We start from the raw sequence: 21,060 nt of genomic DNA, 5'->3' as shown, positions 1-21,060 counted from the left end.
CTAAATGCATGTATTCCATGTATGTTACAGCTCACAATGTCCATTGCATTTGGATAAAGAGGTGTTTGATGTGAAAGAAAGGTTATTACTTTCCAGGCACTGCTGAGAAAAATAATTTGCAACCTAAAGTCATGTACTGCAGATGGTCTTACTATGTTGTTTTTTTTTTTAGGGGGGGAACCAGGTATAATATCACTTCACTCATATTCCTCCCAAAGGATATGGGTGAAGTGATACTGAACAGAGTTAAAAAACGGGTGGTGGGTGTAAGAACCTCTGCAGTGCAAGAGATCTGGTCGAAAAATTATTTATTGTTATTCTTGAGACAACATGGGCGGGGGGAGCAAGGAGCACCCAAAAGGTGATATGTTAGCATACCTTCTTACCGTTTGTGCTGTCGGATCTGGCGGCCATTTTGTATTTACTTAGAGGTGAATGCGTAGAGATGACAGCAGCATTGCACCGTGGTGTCATGGCGGCCATATTGCCCACCAATAACATGAGAGTTTCGCGGGGCTGGTCCAGTGTATCCCACACAGTCAGTGAGGAATATGTAGTTGGTGTGAGTGGTGTTTTTATACGGAAATAGAAAGAAAATGTAATTCGTATAAGGTTGCCAAATGAATGCAACATTTAGTAGTAATAAATATAGTGGATCGAAATTAATTAACTTATTGTTGTAACCCAGTTAGTTTTCCAGTGAATCCTTCCCATGTTGGGTTGAAATTATGCTGTAGTTTAAGTGTTTGGTGTGTGCTTGAGAGGCGGAGGTGAAAGAAAAGTCGCAAAATGGCGGATCTAGAGGCAGTGCTCGCAGACGTGAGCTATTTGATGGCTATGGAGAAAAGCAAATGTACTCCAGCAGCCAGGGCCAGTAAAAAGATTATACTTCCAGACCCTAGGTATGTACAGATTACGATTACAGATATCAACATTTTGCCTTGAAAGTACGAGTTTGGAAGGCAAGCTGTCACTCCTGGCTTTTATCAGTTCTCCATAAAACTGTATTTTTAATGGACAGCAGTTAACGTTTACAGTGTCAAGGAGAGAGTGAAGTAGCCCCTGAATTAAATAGTTATGACCCATTATCAGTGCGTATACAGTGTGAATATCAGTATCTGGGTGCGGGTGTCATAATTCCGTCACTGAGTACAAGCAGTTAAGGATTTGCTGACACCGTTTACGATTAAAGCTGTCAGTCAGTGAACAGTGTAATTCGCGCTGTTAGCTTTTGGTATTGAGATTTTCAGTGCTTAATAGGATCTGAGAAAACACCTGTATTGTAGAATGTACATTACAAAAGCATTTAAACGTGTTTTCGCCATATAGATACTTGTGGCAAAGTACAAATGTACCTTTGGGGACTCGATGAAGCGAAGCGAACCTCACCTAACCCAAGAAAACCATATTTTATCACGTTATTATCTTTATAATGTAGAGACCAGTTACATAGGGTATTTGTATTATGGCAAGTACCATTGCAAGATAAAATTATATACAGTCACAAATATACTCCATGTCTGTATTGTAAAGTTGTTAGTATATAAGATATAATGAGAAATTTTCACTTTGTTGTCAGAGTCTTGCCTTTGCTATGGTGAGGAGTGGTGGGTAATAGTGTTTTGTGTTTTTATAAATCCTTCATTTGAGGTGTATTTATATACTTTATTTGATTTTGTTGTTTATCACATATTCACAGGTATATTGAGATGTTCAGTGTTTACTTTCATAATAATCTGCTGTCTCTTCTGAATATTTTAATTCAGGGACCCTCTAAGAGGGCCCTGAACATCTACACCCTACGTCAGAGGGCACAGTTACTAGGTCTTCTGCTGCCTTGGGGCTCTGGTCATGGGCCCATTGAGGGTGGGACTGAGGAAGTTCATAATAGAGTGAGTGGTTGATCAGGATGATGAATTGGGTAGGCTGGCAGTTGAAGTGGACCAGGGGTGGAGAGTTCATTTCATTTAATTTCATTTTTATTATCATTCAACAATCCATACATACAGGTATTACAACCATTTGGATAGGGAAATTGTCAGTTTTACATCTAATTTCATGCATATCTCTACAGTATACACTGTACCACCCTAATATAGGGGGTTTGTCATCTGAATATTATCTAGATCTAGTTACCATTAATTTAATTGTCTTTACACAAATACAACAAATTAATCAGCTACATATTACATTTACACACTTGACGAATCAAAAGACATAAATTCATCTACAGAATAAAAGGAATGTTTCAGCAAAAAAGATATTAATTCCTTTTTAAATGAGTTATAATTTTCGGTTTGTTTTATTTGATTGGGGACCTTATTATACAAACTAATTCCCATATTTATCACACTCCTCTTAAAAAGAGCTGTATTACAGTGCTGTCCATGAAAATTTAATTTTCTTCGTGTGGTAAAATTATGAATGTCTGAATTTATTGCCATAAAAGCCTTGTATTTTTTGATAAACATGTCACCTCCAATATATACAGAGAAGGCAATGTTAAAACATTTATCTACATGACGTGCGACTACTAATACCACTAATCACTCAAAGAACCCGCTTTTGCAATTTAAAAATGCTTTTACTTTCCCCATCCCCACCCCACAATAAGATACCATTTCTCATACATGACTCAAAATTCGAAAAATAAATAATTTTGATCATATATGGATTTATTATTTCTTTTAATATTTTCACCATATAAATTACTTTGCATAGCTTTGCTTTTAGAAATTGAGCATGAGCGCACCATTTTAGGGTTTCTGTCATGTGAATTCCAAGAAATCTCAATTCTGACTGATATACTATTTCTGTATTATTAAAAACTATTTGTGGTCTTAACGGATCTCTCCGCTGTTTTGAATGTCTCAGGGGCAGTGTCCTTGGTGTCTAGCTAAGATCAGGTGGGGACACTGCTATTACTGTCACATTATCATCACCATTGTTGGCCTTGTAGATATTGAATCAGCCCATAAATAATTGAAATATACAATAGATACAAGAGTATGAAGAGGTAGCAATGTCAGGACAGACCACTGTTTACTGATTTAAAATTTTCTGATGTTTAAAAGATGGAAAAAAGTAAAATCATAACAATAAATGCCTCCAAAGGACAGTTATATGTGCAAATTACGCATATTAAGAAAAGCAACATCAGAGTAGAATGAATAAGTACTATATAGATGAGCTAATTGGATAATAATATCCTATTTTTGGAAATTTGAGATCTGTTATACATATAAAAGCAATATGAACACTGGGGAAATAAGAAAAGAAGGTATGTACAGGAGAATAAGAATATGAAATACAGATATAGCACAGAAAATGAAAGAAATTATACAGTAATCATGTAACAGATAGAAGTGAATATGAATTAAGGCCAGCCGTAGTGAAGAAAAAGTAATGGAAATTAATAGAGAACATTGGGACTGCTGCATAGCAGATTTAGAATATGATGGGCATGGCCATAAAGGTAACACCTGTAGAATTATCAGGGAGCTAAATGAAACAAAGCCGGTCACGGTAGCTGAGAGGTACTGTCTTTGCTCGCTCAGAAGCTGCGATCGTGGGTTTGAACCCCACACAAGGCATGGATGTCTGGTGTGTGTATGCATTTATTCTGCGTTTGTCTTGTCCTCAGTTTATGTAGAGGCCTTGTGACAAGCTGAATACCCATCCAAGGAGTCCTGCCGTCTGTAAAAATGATCATTGCAACTGAGAAATCAGCTCAGTGCTCCAAAAAAAGTGGGAGTGAGAGGAAGAAAATGAAACAGAGGATACACGCACTTGAACGCTATACCTCTTCACCAGTGGGAACAGTATTAGCAGCAATTATAGACAAGCAGAGAAGTAAACACTGTAGTGGCAGGAACTGATGTTACTGTAGATCCTGTCACTTGGGATGAAGTATTGTTAACATTTCAGAATTTTAAAACAAAAGCACCAGGCCCAGATGGCACAAGAAATAGAATTAATAAAAAAGACAGGTAAAACATATCAACACATGAAAATATTTTAAGAATGCCAGGTAATCAGATTTCTGAGAAGCCATTTGGCTGTCATCCTAAGGGAAGAAGAGAGGGAGGTCAGCTGCCCAAAGGAATGTAAAGATTAGTTAGTTAGTTAGTCAAACCCAAAGATCAGAACAGGTCAAAGGCCTAAACCATTATTATTATTATTGCCGCCACCATGACGACGATGACTACTACTGCTACTGCTACTTGACATCCACCAGATCATGGCTCATTTAAATGAGCCAAGCATGAGCGGTACTGCTGTGTCTCATACGAATCTTGGCATTTATTATTGAAAAGTTAGAGGTCTCAGGACCAAGCAACTTGAATTTTATGACAGTGTTTGCTCATCCAATTTCGACATCATCTGTCTTTCCAAGGCATGCCTCAATGACTTGTGATATGATCAGTTTCCAAATGCACCGTTTATCGGTCTGATTGGCTATATAGTAACAGGCCCAGGTATGACTTAGAATCCTGCTCTGAATGCGTATGAGTTGAGGTTCTTGTTGTTGATGACATAAATTTGTAACCATTATTTTTCCTCTGGCACTAAACCTGAAGTTATTAATGATTATTTTCACCTTCTTGAAAACGTTCTGGACACCAACAATTTTCACGTTATTTTACTCAAATTAGGGGACTTCAGTGGTTCTGGTGTTAACTAGGAGGGCGGGTGACTTCAGCCGATCTTCCACTATTATTCTAAACTCAAGGGAGAAGCTGTGTAGACTTCCACATGTCTTCTTTGCCTTAGGCAGTGATTTGCAGTTTTTGACAGGCATAACTTGCTTGTCTAGTCTTTGCTAATTTCACTGATCTAAAGTGTGTTCCTGCTGACCCTGGCTTGGTCAAGCCTGGTGCATATCATCATCCTTTGAGTATTGATATATTTTTGCCTCATGTTAATAATAATTTGAATTATGAGTTCAGTTATCGAAATTTCGCAGCTGACAATTACACTTTGCTTTACAACATTCTTTCTGCATGTGGTCAAGTATTTATGAAACTTCTTTTGCTGATGTCGCCGTCACCAGCCTCAGTGCTGCTGCTCAAGATACCGTGGAGCAGACAAAACCTCGTGTGGCTATAACAGCAAGTCCAAATCCCCCCCCACACTTGGTTTTGTAATAACTTATGGTATTACCTTGTTGAGGCAAATTATTTCCACCGACGACCAGGTAAGCTGCTGGGTGTAAGACCTGCAATACAGGTGTGGCAGTCCTCTTCTGTAGCCAACCGAAGGCAAGAGCTTACTCTGACACGTTTCCGCAATGGTCACACCTGCCTGATTTATGAGTGTCAGTTCCATGGTGAAGAAGCATGAACTTGTGACCGCATCGAAGCACCGCTAACGATACGGCATGTTTTAACTGAGTGACCTGTCATATGCAAGGCTACCTACAGGGCATCCTCGGGGATCGCAGTTCCATTGCGAATGAAGTTTTAGATTATCCAAATAGCTTTGGGTTCACGAAGTCAGTATAATCGTACCTTACGTTTTACTTCATCAGTGCCTAATAATTTACAGTATATATGAATATATTGTGTCTGTACTTATATGTATGTATAAATACACACACATAATTTTATCAGTACTGCTTGCTAAATATACAGTGAATAGAAACGCATCCTTCATCCACGTAGAATTTTGTTGTAGGTCTTGGCCATTTGTATTGTATCGTACCTTTTATATTTTATCATCCAAATTTACTGCGTTTTTAGGCCATAGAGCCGAAGACGCTGTCAACCCTGTAACCCTCACTCGTTTAGCTTTCACCGATTAGATTCCAGCATCATTTTATGCGTGGTATCAAGGTTTAGTGTTTATCTGCCAAAATACACAACGGAACGCCGGCGAACAGTCGGTCCTGTCGCGTTTTGCCAGAAATTCAACCCTTCAGGCTGTGCGACGGCTTATTATTGAAATGCCCAATAGCCTCAGCAATCAAAGGTTTGTATGTGTGGGCTGTTTATCGATTGTGCAAAAAATTGCGACGGCATAGGCAGGAGTAAACTGATGCTCAAGCTGGGATCAGCGATGGGATAACGCGATTCCTGATTAGCCAATATTAGGGCTTGGATCAGACTCACCGAAGGCCTGCCCCTAGCGGACGATATACCGCAATAAAATGGGGTCCTGCAAGGAGATGCATGCGATTCCTATATCCCAGACCTAACAGCGTTATCAGTTGGCACCGAATGGTATGCTTGAATCTCAAACTCTCGCCTGTAGTGATCAGTGAAACAAATCTGATTTAGACAAGGCCTTACGGAAAATAATGTAAAGAAGCTTCACAAACACAAAAGCTAGATTAAACGAAATTGTACATTATATCTTAGAATAGGTGCCAGCCAGATGGTACCCTCAAGCTGGAGCCGCTGTCTTCTTTGAATATTGTAGACTTATAGCCTCCTCCCATAAATCAACCCACACCACATGGTTTCGCAAGATAGGTTTCTTCCGTGAGGAAGGGTGAAAAGGACAGAATTTTAAACTTCGACACGCCTACACAGGATTTGCAGGAACAAAGACCACCAGGAGCGTGAGAAAGTCACTACTTATTCCGTAAAATTGTCATCTTGTCGCTGTAGTAACGTAGGTGAGCCTAATACAGGCCTACAGTCTGCGAACCGATATAAATTGAAGATGAACGGCTAAGTAAGTGTTTGTGTTGGCCAATACGAGCTTTAATTGGCGACTGACATGTTTAAATGCAAGAGTTTCTCCCCCCCATCCTTTGTATTTGAAAGTGATGCATTTTGTGTATCGTTTCGTTAGATGTTTGTGTATGGGTGTGGGTGCGGGTGCGTGGGGTTGAAAAAGAGCGGCGATCGGTAACAGACAAGCGGCGAACCGTGAGATTTTTCTCACCGCTTGAGTGCGCTGTAGAGCGCGTGAAATTAAAGACAGTTTAGCGCATTTAAAAAATGAACTATCAATCCATTTTTTGGGTCAGTATAGTTGTTTCCCTTTTTATAAATAGTCGTAATTGTGTAGCAAACGGTTTAATTCATTTCTGTGTTTGTACGATGAAGCTACGACCTTCTTCTAATCGAAATCGTATAAGAGAATTGCCTTAAATAAACGAAAAATTAGAATATACAAAACTATAATTTTGCCTGTGGTTCTGTATGGGTGTGAAACTTGGTCTCTGACATTAAGGGAGCAACACAGACTGAGGGTGTTTGAGGACAGGGTGTTGAGAATATTTGTACCGAAGAGAGATGAAGTGACAGGAGGTTGGAGAGAACTACATATTTTATAGACCTGTTGAGTTTCATTGACTTTTGAGTATTTTGTTAGTGTCACTTGTCACTGCTTACTACTTCTTGTCATAATAGGTAACAGATTTTTGTCATTTCAGCATAGTTTACGGCCGCTGCCAGTGACCTTTCATTTCCTTGCCAGTGCGAATATGTAGGTATTCATAAAACTTTCAAAAGTGAAGGTAAGGGTCAAGGTAAAGTTGTACCTGTGCTTAATTAATTAAGCACTACGCCGTGAAGGCGTATGGGGATTGGATGTGTAGATCCATATTTTCTTCACCTCGGCACTAGCTGGCTTCACACCCCAGCCGCTTAACCCCCGGGGGAAAAGCCCCGGACACCCATTGGATAGGAAGTTGGTGAACCCCAGAGCCAGTCTGGACAGCTTGTAGAAGAGAAAATTCTTGACTCTACCGGGGCACCCCTCGGTCGTCCAGGCAATAAAAATTAAAACAATTTTAAATTCGCTTATTGGGGGGTGGAGTCCAGCTGGGTCCACTCGGCACGGTGGTCACTGATTGGCCTATTGTACCTGCCCCGTGTGATTATGATGGAGAATTTGGTGGAATGAAGATTGGCAGGGGAAACCGAAGTACTCGGAGAAAACCTGTCCCAGCGCCACTTTGTCCACCAAAAATCCCACTTGACCAGAGCCGGGGTCGAATCCGGGCCGCCGCGGTGGGAAGTGAGCGACTAACCGCTTGAACTATGGTGCAGGCCAGTAAGCAGTTACTATACCGACTGCGCTATCGCGGCTCCAAGATAAGTAAACAATTTAATGAAGTGCTCGTTGTATTGAGGAAATCCTGATCGGAGAGCGGATGCTTTTGCTAATGTGTGTGTTCTTTCTCTTTATATACCTTCGAGTACATGTATATGTTCTCACTGTATGCACAACCTGTATATAGGGTGCATATACAAACACGCTAGCGCACACGCACACATACATGCATATCTGTGTGCATCTGGCACCGATGATGTATTGTCGAACAAATTCTTTAATTTTGCGTAACACATCATATTCTCTGTTAACTGTGGGTGATGTTGGATTAGTCCTGACTGCATCCCTGCTGGAATAAAGTCTCTGCTTCTTACCGTGTGCGAGTGAAGGACATGTTCAGAGTGGTCGTCGCGCTGTGTAGTGGCGCAGATTGTTGGACACTTTGATGCATCAAATTCGAAGAGAAACTTTGCAAGACTACCATGCGAACATGTGATGTGCTTAGAGCCATTAGCTTCGGGGGGAGGGCAAACTAGGCATCTGCCCCTGTACGTTTTTGAAAAAATACAAAGTTGAGGGAATGGAAGAAACATGCTAGGTGCTAATAATGATAGTTGAATAGTATTAAAAATATTCTTCTCTCCTGAACACTCTACGACGATGAGCAAAAGTAGTATTAAATGGTTTAAAGTAAGTTTGTAAGCAGATTTTCTGGCTTCACCCCGCTTGTAAACAATGCTGACAGCGCCCATGCTTAGACTGCGTTTGTAAACAAGGCATTTGAGAGGATAGCTGTACTTTATAAAGAGAGTTTCTGGGGAAGATAATTCACGCCCCGGGACTCTATCATTATAATAACTGATGACGGAGTTCTGTTGCTTCTGACAGTAGTCAAAGTGACAGTCATGCGTTTCATTTGGGCGTTCTCAAACATTCGAGAGGCGGAGTTCGACAGAAGCGGACTGAAAGGTGGAAGTTGTGTTTGTGGTGGTTTATCTCGGCAACGCACCGGCCACTCTTGCGTTGTACGCGCGGAGTTCAACATTTCTACCGGTTCTCCGTCGAGCCTGTTTTAACAGATTTAACACATAGTGGTTTTCCTGTCCCGCAAACTTTATATTACCAGACGGGAAGGGGTGTCTGTTAGTGTCGGAGTAAACGTGAAGCGTGCCTGTGGACTCGGAACACCCAGAGTAAAGGGCACCAAAAAAATATTTGACAGGGGAGCCAGAAACGTCGTATTCAGGTAGGAGTATTTTCGGAATTAAACAGATTTGATTAGCTGGTATCCGGAACACTTATTTAAATGAAGCAAAAATTGAATCAGTCCCGGAATTTTACGATCCGTCCTCATAGACTTGCCTAAGTGATTGTTTAATGCAGGCATGTCCAACTTCAAACAGGTTGTGATCGACTTTACAGTGTCAAAACTGCCAGTGATCTACCACCCCATCCTATCGGCGTACCTTGCTTTAAGCAAAAATATTGGTAAAAATAACACGACACATGATGTTTGTTGTAAAAGCAACTAGTAACTGGGCTGTGTCTCTGATGTCTGTAGCTTCATCCAGTTGGAGAGAGACAGCAACACAATTGGAAACATCTTTCAACAACTGTTCAGTTACGTTTCCACATTACACTGAGCTTATCCCCAAACTCTATATTTGTTTAATGGACAGCAAAGCAACAAATCTCCACTAACAGCTAATATAATAATACGTCTCAAGAGTTCACGTGGTAAGGATAGAGTAGGGACTTCCCCACAGTTCACTTAACACAAGTGTAAAGCTACATAAGAACAGAAAAATAGGAATGACTAATACGTATTTTCCATTCAAAATATGAATATAATGATATATTACAATTGAATTTACATGCTTATCACGTATAATTTCCATAGAGGCCTATGAGATCGACCAAAAATCGTCCTGCGATCGACGCGTTGGACATCTGGTTTAACGTAGTCAGAATTACTGCGTTTTTGGACGCTGTCCGTCGTCCGGTATTCTAAAAACTAGAGAATACAACATTTCGGAAACTGGATCTGTTTCCGCCCTCAGCTGAGTGGGTGACACCTACTGTGTTGGGTCCCTTAGAAAGAGCTAACGTTAATCACTGGATCGGGGACCCAGCGTGGTAGGTGCCTCCCACTCACCTGAGGATGTATATGACCATTGCTAAATAACGCTTTGGTAAACACATTCTTGAGGTTACCCAGTCAACAGTGGGGCCTCCGTTGCTAGGTAACAAGGCCCCAAACACAGATTCCCCTGACAGCGGATAAGACAATAACAGAGGGTCCGTAATTCGTTCGTAAGGGAGTTTAGTGTGTGAGTAGTGATTCCTCGTTCGTCATTCGCGCAGTAAGGAATGGGGCGAGTCGTGGACAGTCATTAATTGGTTTTAATTGTAACCCATTATTATTAGTCACGCAAACGCAGAATACGTTACAGTATGCATATGATTTGAGGTCTTAACGTTGGCTGTGTTCTAGGAGCGCAGTATAAATTCCTATATGAATTTCATACACCGTCTCGTACTGAACTATTTCAGTGTCAGCCACATACGCCCCACTCACTGACTCACTCACTCAGCGCGTGCACGCACTCACGGACGCAGTTCCGTTGAGTATTTGCAGAATTCGTTAACAGTTCCATGTAAATGGATCGTTTCTTTTTGCGTTTTAAAGTCATGACTTTTTCAACCTCAAATGAACTGAATTGAATCCCTGATAATTTATATTTGTTTTCTTTAATGGTCCAGTTTCGTGTGTGTATATATACATTTTTTTTTTTTTGCGTTTTCGGAACACAGATGCGAATGACTGTTTCGCTTGCGTTGGGGGTGTGGAGTCCAGCTGGGTCCACTCGTTAACAGTTCCATGTAAATGGATCGTTTGCTTTTGCGTTTAAAGTCATGACTTTTTGAACCTCAAATGAACTGAATTGAATCCCCGATAATTTATATTTGTTTTCTCTAATGGTCCAGTTTCGCGTGTGTATATATATACATGTGTTTTTTTTTGCGTTTTCGCAACACAGATGCGAATGACTGTTTCGCTTGCGTTGGGGGTGTGGAGTCCAGCTGGGTCCACTCGGCACGGCGGCCACTGATTGGCCTATTGTACCTCCTCCGGGTGATTATGATGATGGAGAATTTGGTGGAATGAAGATTGGCAAGGGAAACCGAAGTATTCGGAGAAAACCCGACCCAGCGCCACTTTGTCCACCACAAATCCCACTTGACCAGACCCGGGATGGAACCCGGGCCGCCGCGGTGGGAAGCCAGAGACTAACCGCTTGAGCTACGACTGTACTATAATATGGACCCACGTATTACTGAGGATCCACTTTCTGCTAACGGATGAGACAGGGGCCACACTGAAGTCCGTACATTATCATTCGGTACAGTGCAATGGCTCCTGTTAGCACTCTGTTTGTGTTTATAGTTCGTATGTTTTTATTTATGATGTTTATATTCTGTAGAGAAGTGGAAAGGTACCGCTTCTGTGGTCTAGTGGTCAGAGTTCCTGGCTACAGATCCAGAGGTCCCGGGTCCGATTCTCGGCGCTTCCAGATTTTCTGAGAAGTAGTGGGTCTGGAACGGGGTCAACTCAGCGCTGTGAGGATAATTTAGGAGGTATTTCAAGGAAATAGCGGCTCCGGTCTCGAAAACCGAGATTAACGGCGGCTCCGGTCTGTAAAACCGAGATTAACGGCCGTGAAAATCCGTTTCGCTGACCACGCGACACCGCAAAAGTTGGCACTTCTCCGAGAAAGGCGGTCGCTCGGTCGGTATAGTTCGTTTGCGGACTCAAATCCACGGAGTTTTAGTTTTAAAGAAGTGGAAAGGCGTTTAAAATACAGGTGTGAAATCATCGCGTTCAAGCTGTTGCTGAGAGAATATCAAAAGTCTGCATTAGCGAACGAACCACAAATGTGCTATGCTCACGTTTCTCATCTTGTGTGTGTGTGTGCGTGCGCACGCGCACGTGCCCGTGCCCGTGCCCGTGCCCGTGTAATGGAAACCAATACTTCGTGGAATCTGTATATTAGTTTTCGGTTGGCAGGCGAGACCTAAACCATTGAAACTGTGTATCTGAAATTTTGTATGTATTGATTAATCATGAACATACCCTTAAACTATGTATGCAGTGTTTCTTGCAGGTCGACGGTTACAAATATGGCAGCTCTGCGAGACCATATGTAATCTGACAGATGCAACATACAGAACACAGGCCTCCACTTGCAGTCTGTACTACTGAACGTATGCGCAGAAATGGCTAACCGAATAGTATAATAATATAATTATGATGGCTCATGTGGTATGGTTGAAGTTAGCGGACCTTCCCTTCAAAACCTGTGTAATCTACCAGACCACTGCGTCGAATCCCAGAAGCTACATCTCTTCACAGTCACCGCCATGAGAACCTCTTGTCTGACAATTATAAATTTATAGTACATGGTAACCCCGCCCTGTAGCTTTGAAACGTTTGGTGGATAACGAGCTTTATCTGTGTAATACTTACGTTATGGATGGCATGGCCTATATTAAATTTATTGGCAATCCCTTCAGTTGTTTGGAGACTTAATGTGGACAGACCTATGTGATCTCTCCATCGAGCGGTCCCTTTGTGCACTTCGTGTAAAAAGTATATAATACGTAAAAGGTAAAGTTCTCCCTGTGCTTGACTAATTAAGCACCACACCATGGAGGCGTAGGGGGGTGGATGTATAGCTCCACATTTACTTGACCTCGGCACTAGTTGGAGGTGAGTGGTCAGCTTCACGCCCCGACTTTTTACCCAACGGGGAAAGAGCTCCCGGTACCCATTGGACAGGAGGCTGAGTGGGCACCAGAGACGGTCTGGACGAAGTGGAGATTAGAAAATTCTTGACCCTACTGGGACTGGAACTCCGACCTCTCGGTCGTCCAGCCCGTAGCCAGTCGCTATGCCGACTGCGCTATCCCGGCTACGTAAGAATGATAAATTCAGATGACTGTGGTCAGCACTGGGACAGGACATCAGTGATCATCTGACCCCTTCAACCGTTTCCCATGCTGTCCGGACTGGAGCAGAGGACAGTTTTGTGTATGAATACAGTGTGCGCTCATCACATAGTCCCCTGGCGCCTGCAGAACCGAGTTCTCCACCCTGTTGACAGTCTTGACAGGCGCACACCGGTCCGCGAACTGCACGTAGCTTTTAAAATCCCCTACGTGTAAATTAAATAACAGAATTATGCTGGAAATAAAAAACAAAAAACTAACTTCGTGGCTTGAGTCCGCAAGCAAACTATACCGACCGAGCGACCGCCGCTTGTCGGCGAATTTAGTGCCAACTTTTAGAGGATAGAGGGTGTCGCGTGGTCAGCGCAATGAATCCCCAAGGCCGTTAATTTCGGTTTTCTAGACCGCAGCCGCTATTTCCTTGAAATAGCTCCTCAATTATCACGAGGCTAAATGGACCCCGTTCCAGACCCTCTCCTTCTCAGAAAATCTGGTAGCACCGAGAATTGAATCCGGACCTCTGGATCTGTAACCAGGAACTCTGACCACTAGACCACAGAGGCGGTCATTAGAGAAGGAGAAGCCATGCATAGAAAGTGTAAGAGGCGTAAAATTATCTGTGGTCAGACTTACGCCCTTTCAGTTGACTAATTGCAGTTTTGGAGTGGCAAAATAAATTACGGCACAATCTGCTGCAGAAGCCTGCGTTGGCAGATGTCCTGTGTATATCCTGCATAGGTGTTAAGGTGCGCATGGTGCCCATAAGTCGCTGTGTGAGTGCGGGCACACTCGTGCTAAATAGCGGTGCAACAAGTATGGCGCCTACTTAGGAAGACAAACCCCTTCCGTCATCGAAGAGGATACCCCATTTCCAGACACATAAACGGAAATTTGGTCATGGGTTCTGACGGGGCCCGAAATCAAGAACATGTCTGTTGAATCCTGTGTTGGAAGTAACGTTGCATATTTCTGTATCAGTGCAATGTGTAATATAACATGATTCCTTTTTTTATAATTGATGTTTTATTTCCCTCATAAAGTAATGCCTGTAAAGTGTAATGTGCTCGCTTCTCTGAAATTTACCACCGAGCCTGGATTGTTTAGACCTTTGTAAGAGGAGCGTTTCCCACCTTTACGAGATTTAGAGACCACACTCCATGTAGCACCGAAAAAATGTCATAATGGGAGTTCAGGTTTATCGTCTGTAAATCGATTCGTAACTTTTCTTTGATGCCGCAGTTACAATTTTGGAGGTTGTATAGCGTCGAATGGGAAAGGAAAATGAGCAGTGTATCACAGTTATAAGCTGTGTACACAGTGAAATTGGCGCACAGGCTCTTGGAAGTGTCATTCCTTTGTTAAAAGACAAAGTCAAAAATGTACAATGCACGTATGTCCTGAAACACGTAGTTTTCGAGATACACGGCACCTTGAAATGGGGTAACATACGTGTAAGACATGTTACTTGTCAAGACGGTGTGCTCAGGACACTGCTCACCAAGAGTCACATGTTATTGAATGAAGGCGGAATGCTCTGACATGCCTGTTACCCTCGATACATGCAATAGTAGAGCCGGTGCTGATGTGCGAGAATACGTGCCACGTTATCCTGTCGGCATCATCCAGACACCACGAGTAATGTGCTTTAGCGATTGGAGCAACGACTCCGTGAGAAAGGAAGTGCAATATATATTGCACATGAGATTGCAGGGACTGCAGGGGCACAGCCAGTGATGGTGCCATAAGTACAGTCGTGGAACGAGAGCCGCGGAGCTCTTGCGATTTCGCAGTCGAGAGTTCTCGAAGAGTTCCATGGATATCAGCTGCATCCATAGAACTGTTCGCGGAACTCACGTCTGCTCCAGGCGATCGCCCTATATGGAGGAATTTTGTGGAATGGTAACGACGTCAACATACTGCTAATGAGCTCTTTGTACGTAACGTCCTGTGGGCAGACGAAGCATGTTTTACGCACGAGTGTGTATTCAGCATCCACAAGTCGCCTCCGGACGCGGGATAATCCTCATCCTAACCGTCAATATATAAATAAAGTCTGTTTAGTGTCAGCATATGGGTCAGAATCGTGGGCCCCTATAAGATACCCGTCAGGCTGAGTGCTAAGTGATATCGTAATTTTCTGCAAACCGTCCTACCGGGGCTGCCTGAAGACGTGCCTTTAGTTGCGATAGGAAGTTTGCGGTTTCAGCACGGTGGAGCTCCAGCGAGGTGTGGGGAAGATGTCCAGCAGTGGTTGAACGCGACTTCTCCAGGAAGGTGTATTGCTTGTGGAGGATCGATTGCATTGTCTCCTCGGTTGCGGGATGCAGGTCCGGTGGAATTTTTTCTGTGGGGGCACCTGAAGGAGTACATTTATGTAGCTCCTCCCGGGCCTATCGAATATGTCATCGCGAGAATTGGAACAGCTGTGACAACGGTCGATGCCAACGTGTTAAGCGTGTTCCAGAAGAAGCCGTGCGGTGCACTGCCGTCTGCCTTGAAATGGACGGAGCCGCTTCCAACGCTCGTTGTAGCTACGAGGCGCCTATGGTTTGAACATTTGATAGCTTGCGCCGTTGGACGGTGGCATGTATCTTCAAAAGTGTACGTCACAGGATATATGTTGTATAATATTTACCTTTTTTTTACACACAATCACCCTGTATACAGCTTGTGAGCGAGTTTCTTTTTACGCGATACATAATTCGTAAACGAGGATTGGGAACGTAGGCCTGCTGTCCCAATACTCGATGAGACCGACCGAGCGAAACCTCCCCCCCCCCTTGGCACTACAGCCCCCAGTGGGCCTAGGCCTACCTCCATGAACTCCGTTCACTTCGGTTTTTCTCGATCTTACACATTCGGTAGGACTCCTTGGGCGAGTGATCAGCTCGTCGCAAGGCCTCTACCTGTAGACAAACACAGAAAAACGCACACAAACATCCATGCCCTGAGTGGGATTCGAACCCACGATCCCGGCTTCCGAGCGAGCGAAGACAGAGAATGCCTTAGACCGCTCGGCTACCGTGACCGGCTGAGCGAAACCTCTACGCTTTTCTAATGTATAGTTTATATGGTCCCGAACTGTAGGTGATTTGTAAGTGATGTTTGGGATAGGATGGACCAGGAAGTACTTGGGGACTTGGGCGAAATACGTAGGGACTTACGGTAGGTTGTTGGCCGCGCCATAGCTCAAGCGGTTAGTCGCTGGCTTCCCACCGCGGCGGCTCGGGTTCGATCCCGGTTCTGGTCAAGTGGGATTTGTGGTAGACAAAATGGCGCTGGGGCATGTTTTCTCCGAGTACTTCGGTTTCCCCTGCCAATCTTCATTCCACCAATTGCTTCACAATCACCCTCACCTATCATCTGGGGCTGGTACAATAGGCCACAAGCGTCCGCAGTACAAGGAACTTAGTCCTACCCCACTAGCAATAAAAAAAGTAGGTTGTTAGCGGGGTCAAGATCAGAACGCGGCACCTCTCCTATAAAAACATGAGTTCTGACCTCTTAAACGTTATGTAAATTAGGTAAACGTTTACTAGTGCATTCGGTAACTACGGTGGGATTCGAACCTTGTACCTTTCGAATACCGCATGAGGAACCTTACAGCTATAGCCAGTGTTCTAAAGGAAGACCTTGCTGGGGTCTGATTCCGTCAGCTGCAGCTCCAGTATCTTGATTATCCTTCTGTCTTTTGTACTTGGTCGTCTGGCCTCTTTTCCAACAGAATTAATCAGGAACTGCGGATATTATAGACAATGGAGTTCTTTAGACGGGCCGCTATCTACACAGGACAACACAAACACAGAACAAACGCTGACAAACAACCATGCCCCGAATGGGATTCGAATCCCAGTGTTTGAGCGGGCGAAGACATTTCATGCCTTAGACCGCGCGGCCACTGTCATCAGCAATATTTTGATTGGAAGATTGCTCTACTTGGAACAAATGGACATTGAATAAGCACAATGTATGGCTCTAGAATATCCAAAAGTTTCAGGTAAGGAATACACGAGACAGAACACCCAGTTTTCTACATGTTATGTTATTATTTTTGAAAAAATGCCAAGATTCGAATGTTTATGCACGGAGAGCCCAAAATATACGCCTTGATTACACAAAAGGTACCGTTTTTCTGTAACCGAAGATGACAGCTTTATCAGCAAGTGAATGTAGCTAACGATTCGAGTTTCCTAGGAAGTGGTGTTTTAATGAAAGACAGGAAAGCGTAGCTTATTTAGTTAAGGATCAATATACGAGTCTGACGAGGTGTACGCCAAGATGCTGAGAACCTTTGGCAAATATTACCATTACTCTGCTTTGATTATTTTTTAAAGAGAGACGGGCTTGTCATGTAATCATTTCCATATGCCTGTACCTCCAGAATAACTTTGAATCAGTCGACCAGTTTTCGTGAACTCACAGTTAACGTCACGCCACCGTGCGTCACTATGCAGTAAACTCGAGTGTGCGACGAGAGAGGGTCACGTCCGTTGTAGGCCACTTAACGTGCGTTTGAAATGTCTTGTGTCAGACTCGTGATGTGCTTACGGTCACTGGCGCACAGGAAGTAGAGGCACACTTGCTGTTTCACACAGTTTCTGCTGAAGTGCTATGTTTTATTCATGATATCCTATTGCTCTGTCCATCTTTTGTGATTTAACCCTTCATTCATGGTTTACACATGATAATAGAAGTTAGAAATGTGTGCATTACAATTCTTTATGCGTATGGATTTAAGAGTTCACCTTTTCAGTTTGTGACATTTGCGTTAAGTTCCTGTTGCTTGTTGATCGTAACGGTTTTGTCTCGTGTCTTGTGGACACATCATTTTCCAGTCGTCTGAACCAGTGGGCACTCCCTGACTTCTCCTTGCCCCAGCCGATCTCTGAGAATGTGTGCCTGTCTGCTCCAGTTTAATTGGCATCTAGAAAATCAAGCAGGTTCAATTAATTAGAATATATTTGGTATTCTCATAGACTCCTGTCACCGAAAATTTACTTTCTTGAAGTTCATTTATTGTATGTGGGCGTGTTAGTGAGAAATGTTTTATGAACGAATTTCGATGTAATCCAGTATTTGTAGTCTACTCCAGAATTTGTTGAAAGAAACTCATTTTGCTTCGGATCGTTAACCCCTACAGGAAGCACACAACAAACTTAAACTTATTTGCTGAAAGAGAAAGCTCTTTACACTGACGTGACAAAATATGTAACCCATCACGCTCTGTGACAGTGATTAAAATCATTTCCTGTATGCTGACTGTCTAAAGAAACTGATTTGCTGAGCCTCCAGTATAATATGAGTATTTGTAGTATGATTCACTTGCAGTAATTTATTTATATCTGGACGTGATATTTTAAATTTGACGTCATGTAAATGAATGACGATCAGAAGAATGAGGTATGCAAAATCGAAAAGGAACTGTGGCCTTGTACTCCAAGCTGGAATACGAGTATACCTTTCTCTCTTGTTATGCGATAGTGTAGAGGAATGCTAATATGCATATGCATTTTGTATCAGTAGAAAGTAAAGTATAGAAGGTAAAGGTGTTCCTGTGCTTAATTAGGCACCACGCCATGAAGATGTATGGGGAAGTGGAGGTGTAGTTCCACCATTCTCGACCTTGGCACTCGATGGAGGTGAATGGTCAGCTTCACGCAACGGCTATTTTACCCCGGTGAAAGAGCCACCTGTACCAATTTAATAGGAGACGCGTAGATCCCAGAGCCGATCTGTACTCTGTGGAGAATCTCTTGCCCTTGCCGGGAATCGAACTCTGGCCGTTCGTTTAGCCAATCGCTATACTTACTGCGCTATCCCGGTTGCTGTTGTAAGGAGTAATTTGAACGATGCATCGAATTACAGGTATCGGTACCAGAAAGATGTTGCACAGTGAGTTGGGACGTTGGATTGGACAAGGCGGGCCTCAACAAAGAACGTAACGACGTGAAGCCAAGTGAGGTTTCGGTTGCCATCTGACATATTCTGTAAATTGTCACTTTTAATTAGAGGATATTGGTGGGAAAGCCGGAAGGAAAGAGACCACTAGGAAGACCAAGACGTAGGCGGATGGATAATATTAAAATGGATCTTAGAGAGGTAGGATGGGGTGGTATGGAGTGGTTTGATCTGGCTCAGGATATTTACCAGCTGAAGGCTCTTGTGAACACGGAAGTCAACCTTCCGGATCCATAAAATTTCGTGAAAGTTCTTGACCAGCTGCACAACTGGCGGATTATTAAGAAGTGCTTAACTCCATGAAGTTAGTTACAATTTTTAATATCGTAGTATAATTTCACTGGGGGTACACGGTAGCGTAGTTGGGTGAGGCACTATGCTACAAGCTACAAAGTCGCAGTTTCGAGTCCCGATGAGGTGGATTTCTTTTCCATTGACCTAATCCTTCCAGCTTCATTATGGCCCTGGGGTCGACTCAGCCTCTAACAGCAATGAGTACTAGGAATCTTCCTGGGGAAGGGGGGATGTATAAGGGGGTGGGCCTTCTTGGCCCTTGCACCTCGACCACAGTGATCTATTATGCCTTTCCTGGGGGTTAAAGGGCGGCCGGCCCGTAAGGCTGACAACCTTACCGCCATCTGTGAGCCGATTGTCTAGAAAATGTGGGCGTCTCAACCTCTCATAACCATATGGGCCTTCACGGCCTGTTACAGGAATAACTTTACATTTTTTTTTTGACTTCCAGTATAATTTCATTGGGCATCGCTGCCGTTGTATGTAGAGTGAGGAACGTAAGGTAAGTGCAATCCCATTTCTCTGAAAATATGCGTTTGCTTTCTCATGATAAGTGGTGCACATTCAGCAACATGGCGGCAATGTTGACGGTTGTCACATTCCTCCGAAGATCTGAAAGATGTGGGGCCAACACCGGTGGAGCCCGCATATTTACCGAATGCATTCTTTGCGATGTTGAGCACGTCTTTGGCCATTTTTTTAATTACTGCTAGTGGGGTGGGACTAAGTCCCTTGTACTGCGGCCACTTCTGGCCTATTTTACCAGCCTCAGATGATAGGTGAGGGTGATTGTGGAGCAACTGGTGGAATGAAGATTGGCAGGGGAGACCGAAGTACTCGGAGAAAACCTGCCTCAGCGCCACTTTGTCCACCACAAATCTCACTTGCCCGGACCCGGGATCGAACCGAGGCCGCTACGGTGGAAAGTCGGAGACTAAGCGCTTGAGCTATGGCGCGGCCATCTTTGGCCATAGTGTTTGCGTGTACCAGATACAGATCTGTTATTTAATCATTCTACACTAGGTCTGCACTTTTGCTTCCTCGTCGTTTAGCATTCATTATAATGTTTAAAATATAACTTGTAGATTTAATGAGTGTTATATATATATATATATATTTCATGTAAGCGCAGTCGGTATAGCGACTGGCTGCGGGCTGGATGAGCGAGGATTCGGTCTTCGAGTCCTGATAGGGTCAAGAATCTTCTCCATGTCGTCCAGACTGGCTCTAGGGCCCAGCCAGCCTCCTATCCAATGAGTACCGGGGGTAAAGAGGCCGGGGAGTGAAGCTGACCACTCAGCAACTATTGCCGAGGTCATCAACTCCCCCATACGCCTTCATGGCGTAGTGCTTAATTAGATAAGCACAGGGACAACTTCACCTTTGCTTTACCTTTATAATCTTTCATATACAGCTACAGATTGCAAGTTCGTTTTGCAGATTTATTAACTTTTTTCTTTTTAGAAAGTCTACATGTAGTTCAGTTGTAGCATTGTGCTAAATCACACTGGACGGATGCGAGCAATACTTGAAATCTAACAACATATGTTAGTGTAGACCCCAAATGAAGCTACCAGATTCACCGATCCCCACTCTGTAGTTTCTGAGATTAAACATGCGGACGTACGCAAACATCACGTTCTTAGGCCACATAACGCTTTATAGTGACGTGATATTGGACCTCAAGTTCAGGGACATTCGCCGGATGATTAGTAATAGGCATTCGTATACGCACGTGGTGTCTCGAGAATTTGTCATTTTGAATGTCACATAACCGCTGTATCTGGAAAG

The 21,060-nt window shown here is 43.3% G+C and overlaps 1 protein-coding gene across 1 annotated transcript in view; it reads left to right on the top strand.

Moving 5' to 3' along the window:
• Nucleotides 1-536: 536 nt before the first annotated feature.
• The window catches only part of LOC111871818 (G protein-coupled receptor kinase 1), a 202,157-nt gene continuing 181,633 nt past the window's right edge, over nt 537-21,060 (top strand). Inside the window, exon 1 of the mRNA XM_023865183.2 lies at nt 537-902. Coding sequence (XP_023720951.1) covers nt 790-902 — 113 coding nt within the window. The 5' untranslated portion in view covers nt 537-789. The remainder of the gene's footprint in view (nt 903-21,060) is intronic.

This window comes from Cryptotermes secundus, unplaced genomic scaffold (genome assembly GCF_002891405.2).
Source record: "Cryptotermes secundus unplaced genomic scaffold, Csec_1.0 scaffold873, whole genome shotgun sequence".
NCBI classification, from domain to species: Eukaryota; Metazoa; Arthropoda; class Insecta; order Blattodea; family Kalotermitidae; genus Cryptotermes; species Cryptotermes secundus.
Note: the sequence above shows the minus strand (reverse complement) of the source record. Positions and strands in the feature narration are given on the sequence as shown.